The sequence below is a fragment of the Ambystoma mexicanum genome, chromosome 6p, assembly GCF_040938575.1.
Source record: "Ambystoma mexicanum isolate Mex_15411 chromosome 6p, UKY_AmexF1_1, whole genome shotgun sequence".
Classification (NCBI taxonomy): Eukaryota; Metazoa; Chordata; class Amphibia; order Caudata; family Ambystomatidae; genus Ambystoma; species Ambystoma mexicanum.
In genome coordinates, this window is record NC_090935.1 from 1,159,330,226 (window position 1) to 1,159,344,014 (window position 13,789).

Consider the following 13,789-nt stretch of genomic DNA (forward strand, 5'->3'; position numbering starts at 1 on the left):
GAGATGGATAAAGCTGTTGCTTTTAGGCCCTCACCTCTAGCCAGTAAGATCTTTAGAAAGTAAGTGGTTACCTATCTTTGATGACTATCTTGGGCATCGGGGAATTGTGAACTAGGGTGGAGAAGCCCACAGGAAGACTAGAAAAGCGGGGGCAGCCCTTGGATGGTACCCCCTTGGAACCCCCTTGGAATTATAACCCTTGAACTGTCTAAGAGTTGGTGTGTTCTTGAGGTCCTCCCCGACAAGTATTTTATTTCAACATTTCTGTGTGACAAATCCTCTGTTTTCCCTTCTCCCCTAGAGGGAGCCCTTTTCCCATGAGGCCAGGGAGGTGAGGTCACTATCCGATAGTTACCCTAGGGGTGGTATTCAGTGGGTTGGGACCCCCCCCATGGAACTAGAGACGACTGTCGGAGGAGAACACGGTATACCTCTACACCTTCACAACCTCTTACCCTATACCGGATCCCATAGTCCCCTATACTTTCATGTACCTGTGTAAGGTAGACACTTTCTCCTTAACAAGTACTTAGCTGAGAAAGAGTAGGGATTACCCATGTAAATTCCACCACAAGACTGTGATGAAGAACACGTATGACTCGCTGTGATTCCTCAAGATCAGTACTGGGACGAAGAGATGGATGGATGGATGGAGAAATGCAGAGTGCCCAGCAGAACCAACATGAGCGGTTTAGACAACTTGGAATAAGTACTGGGACCAAGAGGAGTGGTGGAGGCATGAAGAGTACTTCTAAGAACCACATTGAGCAGTCTGGTTGTTGCCGGCTGCTCATTGGTTGCTGTAGAGTAGAAAAGAGATTTAGGAAGCAGTTGTCTAATCCTCCCTGGAGGAGCTGCAGGAGCCAGCGCGGTGCAGGAAGGTGGAAGGAAGCCGACCAGGATGCCAAGAGGGGAGCTGGAAGGACCAGAAGGTGAGCTGGCAGAGAGAAGCTCCCGGTGTTCCTGAAGCTTGGAAAACGTGTGAAGGGAAGATGGCGCTGCCCAAGGAAGATTGAGACTGCAGTGTTCCCGGGCAGACCAGAGCCGAATGCAAGGCTCCCTAGAGGTAGGCGGAGCACTAGGGCTAGCTGTGGGGAAACTTGGAAAGTGCAGTCAGTATCTTTATAGTCACAGTTGAGGAGGAGTAGATCATCCCCCTCTCTCAAGGTGATAGACAGGTAAAAATGTCACTCTGAGCATGTGCCCCTTCCTCCTGTTCAACATTGTAAAAGTCAGGAGCATTGTCCACTGAGGCAGCCAGGCTGCTCGTATTATAGACGGGTACATTAGAAAATGTCACCTATTTATTTAGGACAACATAAAAACATAAAGAAATGCTTAAATTGCGCACAACATACATAACACAGAATATAGATTACTGATCTAGAATATAGGTCGGTAAAAGGCAGCAATTTTTTCCGAAATCATGCATTGCAGATTGCTATAGGCCTCAACTTTCAAGGAAAATCAAAAGTGCTGAACACATTGAAATATAGTGCAGTATGTAGCTTAGAAAGGGAGGGCTTGAATAGAAGCCAATGTGCAGTGATTCAGCAGTTGAAATGGTAAGAATATATTATTTCTGATGGTGTTGCCAACAAATGAAGCCGGCATAAAGTCAGGAAAAGATTAGTTAATGCAAGGTAACCAATAGAATACCAGACGGCTAATCTATGACCTTGATAGTATGCTAGAAGTCTGAAGCAAATGCATCATACTCCGAACTGCTTTTTTTCAAGTTTTAAAGTTGCAGAAACATGTCTTATGATTTAGAAAATGTGGAAAACACCTAGTTGTGATGATTAGCATAAATTAGGTCATTGTGACAGGAAATTATCATGTTTTACAGGAAGTTTTTGATGTCCAATAGAAACCAAGTGATGTATTTGACTTTTTATTATTGTGTAATTTTTGCCGTCTTTTAAAACAATGATGGATGCAGAAATGCAGTGAGATGATATTCAACGTGTAAAACGGGTGATTAAATAAGATGATCCCAGCCGTCTGTGTGTCTCTTCCCTGTATGGCGTGTATTTATTTCCAGGGATGGCTGACTGTAAAGAGTTATGGCTAGGAACTGGCCTCTTTAACACAGTACCTGGCAGGCCAGTGAGCCAGGTCTTCCTAAGGGTATGGGACCCAATAAATGACAGCAACACGAGTCATCTTCCTCGTAGTGGTACTTGGGAGGAAAAGGGCCCCAAGTATACAAAGGCAAAGAAGGGTCTGGGACCCACCACTATGAGAAAATGAGTCATCCTCCTCATTACGGTACTTGGGAGGAAAGGGCTCCACATACCCGCACGCAAAGAGGAGGGTTCTGGGAGCCGCTAAGCGAGAACCACACGAGTCGTCTTCCTCGGGGTGTTACTTGGGAGAAGAGGGCTCCAAGTACCCGAACATAAAGAAGAGGGGTGTGGTGGCCACTCCCATGAGAAGAAGGGAAACCACAGAGCTATTTACTAAGGACCATACTTGGCAGGGAAGTTAATGAAGTTGGCCCAAGCAGAAGGAGAGAAAAGCAGGTCTCTGGGACCTTTGAGAGACTTTACAATGGGGATGAATGCCCAGGTGAAGGGAGTCATTCCACGGGCATTGTGAACTGTGTTGTCGTACACGCCTGAGAACGGCCAGGGGAAGGGAGCAATTCCCCCTGGTGAATGGGACTTTTGAGTTTTGCTTGGAAGAACCCGAGAAAGGTTAGGGGGAGGGAGTCATCCCGGTAATGCAGTGGAACTTTATAAAGTCCACTTGCTTTGCCTTGAGTGGAACTTTGCTTTTTTGGCCACTTTAGGAAAAGGATTGCTGTCTAGGGAAAAGGGGAGTCCTTCTCTCAAGTGGAACTACCCAGTGACAATCTGGGTGCGAACCTGTGTGTTAGAGTTCGATTAGAGTGTAAGGGACACATGGCCTCAGTACATGCTGGTGTGAGAAAAAAGTGGTGGTAATAGTTACCACCACTTTTCCTGCTACGCCATACTACGAGTTTGGCCCTGGAGTGGGGGATTTACCTCCATTATCATGCTGGAGGTAAAACCTCCCACTTTAGGCAAAATCGGCAGCATTACCTCTGCAGTAATTCTGCCGAAATCCACCATGGACTCCAAGTGAATGGGGACTAACACCACCACCATTTGTAATCCGGCGGTAATGCTAATTCCGTTGGGCGGTATTCCGGTGGATTTATTGCGGGAATACAGTCCAACTCGTAATGAGACCCAGTGTGAGGTCTTTGGACACAGGACATTGGACTTTATTGATTTCGGACATTCTGACGGGACCCTTAGTATTTACAATGAGGCAGACATAGGTAGGGTTTTCTTTTCCATTGAAACAAAAAATAAACCTTGATTTGTGAATCATGCCACCTGTGTCAGTCTCCTCCTTCTGCACCCTTACACTTGTTTGTGCCCAAAATGGACTAGCTCTTGCGACAACTAAACCGATTAGTGAAACTACAAGCATTACATACAACTTTGCAAGTGGACACAGCACTGCTAGGACATGGACTCGGTGTACCTTTGCTTCAAGGTAGATGCTTGATATTATCATTTGAAAGGAAGGCCAACGCTCTGTATTCTCAAATATGCCATCAGTGGTCACAGCATAGCTGTACAGCCAGACCGTGTTGGATAGTTATCCCTACCTGGACGACTGTCTGATAACTGGGAACAATTGCAAACAGCGTTCAAGGTGATTGGAATTCCATCCTCTATACCCGGTATCTGCAACCTTCAGCTCTGCAGATGTTTCAGACTACAATGCCCATCAGCCCAAGCCAGTTCAGTCAATGGGGAGGGATCATGGAAGTTGTAGTTCATAACATCTGGCGAGCCAGAGGTTGCAGACCCCTGTTCTACAACATCTAGGGTTCTCAATTCATTGTCATACAGAAGGTTGTCCATTCTTTTAAATGGTAGAACAGACAAAAACTGTTTCAACAGCCACCCTTTCACTAATCTTCTCTCCCACGTAGACTATCATTACAACTAATGCTTCTATGACAGAATGGAGGAGCTCACGTTGGGTCCTACACCCTTATGGGATATAGACAACTCAATAAGCACAAACACAATTTTGAACTGCTGCCAATACACCTAGCCCTATGTGGCTTCTAAGCACAGCTAAAAGGACAACATGTCTTTATTAAAAGCAGACAACACAACTGTGATGTTATTCATTAAGAAACGGAGAGGTTCTGGCTCCCACAATCTCTCTATTAGCACAGCTGATTTGCCATTATTGTAAGTGCCCTTAGTAGCCTACCATGTGCCAGGAATAGTGGAATGTCTAGCAGACCATCTCTCTAGCCATATAACCAGGTGTGTAAATTCTACACTTTGCCCCAGGTTCCCAGTCAAAGGGTCATAAGGAAATGACCTATGAAGGACCTGTTCAGTGACATTTGCCTATGCTTTTAATTCAGTGGTGCAAAAACTGCAGGCAGGGAGCTTTAATATTCAATGTACCAAACCTGGATGAATTCAGTTTGGCAGTTGAACCACTCCTGAAACTTCTTATGACGGGCATCCCAACAAAGCATCGCCACCATATCACACTTTAAAATCCACAAATTATGAATTTGGCGGCATATCGTATGAATCTTTAGGGTTTGGGCGTTTGGAATTACCTCAAAAATACATGGGCAGCTTTAGAGGCACAAGGACCAAAAGCAAGAAGTTGCTATTCCAATACTTTGAAGAGATGTCATTTTTCTTTAGTGTTCAAGACAAGAAATCAACCAGGTCAATGCAGTCAGATGTAGTTGGGTACATGCTGTACCTCCTTCACAGTGGCCTGGCACCAAGATTTCTCTTGCCACTAGCTATTGGCGAGTGTTAATTGACATGTGGCGAGGTGTGTACATAGGAAGTGAAGCAGTGAATTACTTCTAGTATCTTGCAACTGTACATTTTGTATGCCTGACCCTGCCATACAATTCACTCAGCGACCTTTGAAATGAGGATTGGACTAGCAGGAGTTGAAAGCAGTATTTCAGTATTCAGCATCACTCGGTAAGTAGGAGCAAACTCTGGGCAAACAGGAGCTGTTATAAAGCATTTCACAAATATAACTCCCATATTCGATGCAAACTATAACCTTACCAATTATATATGACCAACTATGATTTAAATGCCGTCCAGAAATGTCCTAATGCTGATTTGTACATCTTCCCAAATGTATAGATTAATTGTTGCATAGATCTGTTTGCATAGCACCAGTTGACTTGGGGACCCATATGTGGATTCTGGTAGCTGTTGGTGTCAAGCCAACCAGGCACTCCTAGGCTCTAACCAGGAGCCAAATTGCTCCCAGCAATGTCGATCTCTGACTCGGTATCCAATCTAGCTGTATTGGGTCGATATGCAGCATCACGGCACAGTAACATGGTAAAAGGTGCCAGTAGTCAAAGCCTTCATGGCAGGAGTAAAGTGAATACACCCGTTGGTGGCCATGCAACACCATCTTCGGATGGTGTTGGGAAGTTCTGCACTGTACTTAAGGCTCATGCTACCATCCATTGAACCACTGCACATGTTCTCACTCAAACATTTAAATTGCAGTCTAGCGTTCTGATTTGCATTTCTCATTCTGAAGAGTTGGTGAGTTACAGGGTCTGTCAGTGGCAGAGCCGTTTGTGTCTATACACAAAAGACAGTTGTATTTAGAACACGACTTTAACCCACATTCATATCCAAGGTCCACTTAAACCAGTACACTGAATTGACATTTTTATTTTACAGAATCTATTTGCAAGGACAGAATGGGGTGTACTATACATATACTAGATGTTTGAAGGGCAGCCAGGCTCTACATAGACAAGCTACCCAGATAACTAGCCATTTGTTTTTAGCATTTAGAGCAGGATTGGGGGGGGGCTGTATATTTAAAGCCTATAATGCTGGGTGGATAGTACAATGTATCCAAGAATGCATATCCTTACACATGACGAGCTACCCACTTAGCCGAACACACATTCCAAATTAGCTAGTTTATCTTAACACAGTTTGAGCTTTACAAACTACACTTTCTCAAAACACTTTTGTTTAGATAGGCACACCAGCATCACTCTCACAAGTCAATCAAGTATTGATAAAGTACTTATTTACTACAATACCAACTACAATCCTCCACCCTAGCCTCCTTCAGGTGATCGCACTGCTTGCTGATCGATATGTGGGTCTAAGATGGATTCACAAGCCCCCAGAAGAAGAGCATTACTTGCCAGTGTTAGTCTTTGTGGAGTGACGCAGTACCCTGCCTGACCCTGGTCATTGACAGGGGTGTGGTCAAAGGGGCTGGTTGCCAACGCAACCCAAGCCAGTGGATTTCAGACATGAAGAAGATGTGCACAGGTTCCCCAGACCAGCCCCAACAAGTCCCCACGCTAAACCAGGGGGCAGTCTCCGTAATCCATATTTCTATTCGGTCCCCATTACATCCATAGAATGGGGTTTAGTCCCACATTCCTAGTGGGAACAGGGAAGGACATTGTGACTTTTAAGGACATCCTCTGTCAGGAGGTGAGCCACAAATATCACATCTTACTATCCTTGTTGAGCTCAGACAATCATTATTGAAATGGATGTGCTTCCCCTTTAAGGGAACAAAGTTGCACAAGTCTGTATTTACTGGTGAGGCAGTAAATTAATTCTATTCCCAAGCACCAGTGGCAACAATACATTTTCTCTGCATCCATGTCCAGAAAACGCCTAGCGTCCAAAATGCTTGTCCGTTTTCTGAACCTTAGCGGTTTAATACAGAAGGAATCCTTCAGGACGTCTCCATAAGATGTAGAGCCACAGACACAACCACGCATGAGACTTGTGTACAGCCCGAGCAAGCAAATATCCCTCTAGAGACAAGGGAGTTTTTAAAAGTGCAGTTCCCTTCCTGCAAGTACTCAAAGATTGAAGCCCAGTCGCACTAACTCTGAGACCAAAGTACACACCCTGATGAAATGGGAGGGCATTTCTGGTTTCTGAAACTCTGGCAATACGAGAAGAGGGCTCCAGAGGTAGAGGAAACCATACAATCGCCAAGACAATACAGAAACCAAAATGGTGGGCATGTGGCACTAAAATAGCCACATGACCGGTGCTTACCTACTATGATGACATTCATCACATGAACCAATCGCAAGAGGGATCCTTCCCAGGCTACAAAAAAAGCAGAGCATTCCCATAAGCACCACCCAAGGGAAGGTGAAGCTAAAGTCAGAAGAGGTGGGTTGTTCTGGAAGGAAATGGAGCAAGGAGTTTGGAGAGGATTGGTGTGCAACAGGCCTACTGAGGATTAGAGAGGAGAAGGGTGAAAGGAGAGCAATATAATGACAGTTAAGGCGCTGAGGAGCCACATGGAGGTAAAATTGGAACTAGTCGGAGAGAGAACCATGGTACCGATAATATCACAGAGAGAAATGGTGTGGAGTAATCCAGCATGGGGGACCTGGAGAGCTCCCCATATAGTTCAGACAGAAGGTAGGATGGACAACCCTATAAACCAGCCAAATTAGGCAGGTTTTTGCATGCCAAACTCCACGGCCGGTATTAGGACTTGGGGGAGAAATCATATGGTGCTGTCACACCGTTGGTCAGTGACATTATGGCAGAAATAGAGGAGGGTGGTAAGGGTGCATGGAGAATTGAGACTATAGTCCAGAACTGTAATCCCTAATGCTGATGGAGGTGACTGATATCCCACCAGATTGGAAGAACCCAGGCCTCCTCCACCGCAGTGTGGATTAGCAACGGACTGAAGAGGATATGGGAACACCAAATTTCACAAACCGAAAGTAAATATCTGGGTATTCTCTAAAACTGTAGATTGGAGTTGGAGGGGCTCCCTACTAAGGTAAGACTTAATGGCTCTTCCTCCTGGAAACAGACAGCATTCTTCTTGGACGTTAAGAATTGTTTTCTTTTCCTAAAATATCTTGAAAACTGTTTCCTTCCACCCCACACCTCTTTTTGTCTTCGACAGTGCCACTATATCCTTGTTGAAGCATGATGGGAGCAAGAGTATCTCCAAGGAACTTTCCCTGCTGAAGCGAAGGCCTGACTTTAGTTGTCTTATTCCCAGGCCTTCTGCTTGCTTGCTATGTTTGACGTGCTTTCGGTAAGATCTCTTAAAATGTATAGGCCCATTTTAACTCCGTTTGCACACAAGCAGAAGAAAAATAAATGTGGCGAGTCCACCTGTCAGAGCATTGTGGGCAGCCTTTAGACATAGTAGAGGGATAATGTTCCAGAAAAGTCCCTGCCAACACCCATCTTCTGGTTTCAGTAAACAACTTGTAATAGTTGGACCAAGCACTATATGATGGACTATACATAGAATGGGTCTTTATAACCGATGCAAGATCCAGAAAGACCATTGCTAGTAAATAGCCTTATCATAAATGTGTTCGCTAGAGGGATGTTGCAGTAACGTTTCCTTTCAAAAAAATTAAAACGAAGATATTCATTGAACAATGCACAAAATAAATGCAATCTTGAAACTGGCATAAATTGGCCTTAGCTCATGGCGTCATTCCAATTGTTGGTGCTTTTATTATTTTTGTTCTTGCACCACAACCACAAAGTTCATTTTTTTACATTTTTCTGTTTTTTTTTGTTAATCCTATGCAGTCTTGCATTGGGCATTTTGCCTGGGGAAATGCATTTGGCGATGCCCTCAGCACACTCAAACCTACGGAGAGGCCCGTTGACCATGGTTCGCAGTCATGTACCCAGTGACCACTTTGCTTAGGGAAGGGCCTTTAGTTGTCATGTGACACTCGATTGCTCCACTGGCCATGGCTTGCTGCAGGACTCCATGGCTACTTTGGTCTGGTCAGGGCTTTCAACCCTCCGCTGTGCACCTCAGTATTTTGTTCCATCACCCCTGCCCTGGGAAACCGTGAGCTACCAATAGCCAAATGGACTTCACCTTCACCTTCAGCTATGCAGTGTGGATCCTTGAAATGGGACCAGGCCTTCAGACATTTCCGTGCCCCACCAGGCTACCCAAAGTGGACACTGGCCTGTCTCATTGTCCACTGTACATTGTCCTTATTCCTTGTCTGTGTGGCACTGACCATGGCCTGCGGTTATTTCCGTTCTCTTCTTTGACATTGGAAGGACCTTCAGCTCTACCTCTGAAAACTTTGAACTCCGCAGTGGGCCACTTGACCTAGCCTGCAGCCGTGCCTACTTTGACTGGGGCAGGGCTGAAGGCCCGGCGCTAGGCAAATCACTTTTTTAAATAGGATGGAACTGGACCGTGAGCCACCCAGTGGGAATACTGGGCATGGAATATAGGTATGCCCAGTTTTTACTGTGGCAGGGCCCTCGGCCATGGGCCTGGTCTCTGTCGGGCCCCCTGAAGTAGCCACTAGCCTTGGCCTGGGTCCCAAATGCTATTTTATCCCTCATTTTGAGTCGTGGGTCACTGGTCATGGCCTGCGGCCGTAGCCAGGGCCCCTTTGCTTGGGGCAATACATTTCCCACCCAAAGTGTCCAATAAACCTGGGCTGGCCTAGTAGTCACTTGACCGCCATTGTGGGTGTGTGGGCCACTGTCTGACCCTGGCTGGTCCACGTCTTGAGCAGAGTCCAGGATGGGCCAGAGTCCTGCTTTTTGCTTGCAGACCCGTGTAAAGGACTCCACTTCTTTTGATGTTTGCTTTTGTGACACCTTCAAAGACTTTGCCTCGGGTCAGCGGCGACCCAGAGGGATGCATCATGCCCCTTTTTTTTATTTTTTATTTTTTGTTGTGCAGGGTCACAGGTTTCTGCAAAAAGTCAGCAAACTACAGTGGTGTTCCACTGAAAATGTTTTTACCCTGACTGACCAGATTGGCTCTTCATCTCAGAGAGAATCCGCTTGCCCCTTTCTAGGTCTTTCAACCTGATTCATGGCCTTCCAGAAGAGCATCCACAGTAGCTCAAACTCAAAGTAGCCGATCAGTTGTCCAGTATGCTGCATGCGGGTCTCTGGACAAGTTCAGGCAAACCAAGCTATAGTTTAACTATTTATTTTGGGCAGTGAATGGAAATTGCTGGATGGATTTTCAGCAAACTTCGAATTGATCATTCATGAGTTAGGCTATGCACGAGGTTCTTGCGAAGGGTTTACTCTAATCTGTAAAGGGGTTCAAGATGTAGGGGCGACCAAAAATGTTTCTGGAGAATATTTTAGAAAACGTACATTTTGGGCCCTCCCCTATCCTCGCCTAACTTTGCGCTCTTCTGATGAAACTTTCCTAAACTTTTCTATATCTTATTTTTTCTTGTTATACCATTATGTGCCGATTCGTTGAATGGCCCCAAAAAGTACTGTCCCTTTGGGAGTCCAACTTAACCACAACTGCTGCCTCCAACTGTGCAATAGGGCTAGATCCACGTAAAAATGCTATTCTCCATCATATCATTTGTTTTTGGCTACAATGTGTCCCTGTACATTGATGAGCGATTAGATTGTAAACTCCAAACATACTTTAATTTAATAAAGTGACCATTGTTTTTCCAGCTGTGATTGTTTTACTCAGTCAAGAGCGAGATGTACTTTGCTACTCGCAAATTAAGGATCTCGAGCTCTATTTTTGGTTTAGATATGTACATTTGTACCAATTTAATTCCTTGTTGAGAATAAATGTGTCGGGCTTCATCATGTCGAATGAGTCTGGTGTGTTAATGCGGGATACTTGGTAGGATTACTGCATGTCATCAACTAGCCAACTCGGCAGAAGACGTATAATCTCACGTGTAATTAGTATGTGCGATCTAAATATGTTGCAGCTTTTAGACTGTGCCAGTGCGATCACTATAGCTTTGATTTGGAAGTGTGTGGGGAGTGCGCTAGACTATTTTTTTGAAGTTGGGAGTCAAATGATTTTTTAGGGAATTTTATAAGTGAGTAAAAAAACATGCTTTAACAGTAAAACAGAAATGTACTCGTGCACATTAAAAATAAATTTTTTATCCCCTCCGATCAGGCACTAATCGTACAGTTTCTTCCTGTGGCTCTAGTCTAGGTGGATTACTGGTCCAAACATTCTGTGCGGGTGAAAGCAGGGAGATGGGCTCCCATGTGTACATTTCCTATTTGTGTTGGGAGTTTTTCTACTCCCTATTGTTTTTGGAGTATTTGCCTATTTCTAGGGAGTATAAGTGGCTGATATACCCACACCCAGCCCTATAGATAAGAGGTGTATGTTCGTGGTTTGATTTCTTATTTTAGCACTGTTTGTACTTAGTGCTTAAATTGATGTTCCTTTTTCCAGGTTGGTCTTTATGTGAAACGTGGGTGTGCCAAAGGCCTGGTTGAAGTAGAGTTGTAAGTACAGTATGATTTTATCTAATATTGTCCCATTTGTGTAAACCTGCTATACTTAAATTAGCTACATTTTATAAGCACCATCTATCAGGACATCACAGATCAGTCCATGTAACGGGAAATGGGAAAATAGCGTTGTAAAGGTTTTGCTTTTTAGAACACAATGCTAATGCTAGTTTGACTTCAGTATAAGATGCACACAATGTTAATGCTTTTTTTTCTTTTTCTTGACACAATTTGACTCCAAACAAACCAGACGAATTATACAAAAATCATAATGACCTAACTGAAAATGCCTATACCTGCATATTTTCCTAAATCACATTAAATAAATTCCTTATTTTATTATTTATCAGAGGGGTGTTTTATGTTAACATGTTCCTGCTAAGGATAAAACCTCTATATAAAACATCCATGTCCAAAACTCCGGAACAATACATTGTTATTCCTTTCCTTTCTATTGTAAAGCTAAGATAACATTTTAAACCTGTTGCTCAACAAACTCTGACCAATTTGTAGAACATCTTCTTGTAGAGCATTAGAACTACCCTATATGGAGGTAGATTATGCATTCACTTGTGAGCACTTCACATTTGGTGATCGTCTTGAAATAAATCACAATCGGAAATGGACCCCCGACAATCTTTCCTTCATGTCATTTATGCGGTTGTAGGTCAAAGTTTCGAAAACAAAAGGCACGAATGCCTTTTTTTCGACACCAAAAGGATCGAAAAAAAGTGTTGAATTATTATTTTTTTATGGGGGGATCCCCCAATCCCTCTTTTCTTTTTATAAAAAAACTTTTTATGCACACTAAACTTAAAAAATATATAAAAAAAATGTTTACCCTTTTTTTGGTCCTTTTGGATTCGAACAAAAGGTCATTCAATCCTTTTGATTCGATCCTTTGACCAGACACCCATTTATGCGCGTCTGCTCTTTGTGGTAAGACTGGGGTTGTTATTCTACTGTAAAGCGTGTCCACCACAGAGACATGTTAGCCTGTTTTTATATTAAATAAAATGAAGTAAGTGTGTCATCCTGAGGATGTTCAATCTTATTCCTGCCAACTAAGCGCAATGGCCTCTTGGATATCTGGTTTAGTTAGTGCATGCTGCAAAATGTTTCAGTGCCAGGATTTAGCATAACCCTCTTCACCCAATAGGGGAAGGGGATACGAATGAAAAACACAAGACTTTTGCTGCTCCTCTTCTTTTTATTTTTTTATTTTTATTTTTATATTTTAAGAATACTACTGTAGACTGAACCGTTCCATGATTTAGCTGTCCTAGAATTGAGTCTTTAGGCATTGCACTAGCCGCACCTCTGAGTAAAAAATAAAATAAAAGCTGGTAAGTAAGAGAGTTCGTTTTCATGGATAAAAGGAATCTTATGACACACATTGGTGCTGGTCCATTGTTGAACATTGCAAACGTCAAAAACAAGGCGCAAAGGAAGTTAAGCTAAAATAGATTTAAGAGAAAGAAGTTTACCCATCAAGAAAATGGAAAATTGAAGTCAATGGTTTTGTTTTTAAGTTATTAGTGGCCTAGAACAGGAGATCCTTTGGAGCCAAACTCTCTGCACAGTCTCCAGACCAAATGTTGCTCAAAGAGCTGATTTTCCTCTAACAGGATGCCTTGATCTTCGAATCTCGTGTATTCATATGTTTGCGTGTCTACGTGCGCAAGTAAACGGAACAGCTGCAGTGCAACATTTCTTGTAAATGGCAGCAAAGCCAGAGAGCTACGGGAGGATGGTGCAGGTGGTCCCCAATGTACACTTCAGCAGAGATTGTCGTTGGCATCATGGCAAGGTGATGACGCTGCACTTTACAAGTGAGGTCTTCATGTTTGCATAAACTGATGGATTCTCTAAGCTTGCAGGCTGTTCTTCCATTGTAGGCTTCTTTAAAAGTATGTGGATGATCTTGCAGATCTTGCTGCAGTAATGAAATTAGCTATAATTAGAGAATTAATAATTCACTCCAGTGAAATTATACTTTTGTCTGTTTTGTGATAAATTTCATAAGGATGATTTCTCATTTAAAAAACCATACTTGGAATGAATTGCTTCAGGGTCGGACATAAGGCTAAGAACACGTTCCTGTTGTTGGCTGTAGGTTCAGCCACATCCTGAGACCTTCTTCATATGCATATAAATTGCTTTGTCTTTCACGTTACTGAAATTGAATTCACCTTCGAAACAATTACTATTTGTTCCAAACCAGAGTCGTGTCCTGCAACAAAACTACTCTGACCAATTTTAACACTGAAAGTTATGAGCATTAATTAGCAACATTTTTGTTTAAATCAGTATTTAAGAAAAACACAAATACAGGTAGGAACTGGGGATCACTGCAACTCTATTATTCTTGAAAAAAGTATTCTATCAAGTATTGTAACTATCTGCATAGAGCATTAACCTAGAGGCCAGGTTAATGGAATGTATATTCTATGCAAGTGAACTCA

The 13,789-nt window shown here is 43.3% G+C and overlaps 1 protein-coding gene across 1 annotated transcript in view; it reads left to right on the top strand.

Moving 5' to 3' along the window:
* The window catches only part of SMC5 (structural maintenance of chromosomes 5), a 1,384,551-nt gene that overhangs the window by 25,992 nt on the left and 1,344,770 nt on the right, over positions 1 to 13,789 (top strand). Inside the window, exon 3 of the mRNA XM_069625793.1 lies at positions 11,266 to 11,318. Coding sequence (XP_069481894.1) covers positions 11,266 to 11,318 — 53 coding nt within the window. The remainder of the gene's footprint in view (positions 1 to 11,265; positions 11,319 to 13,789) is intronic.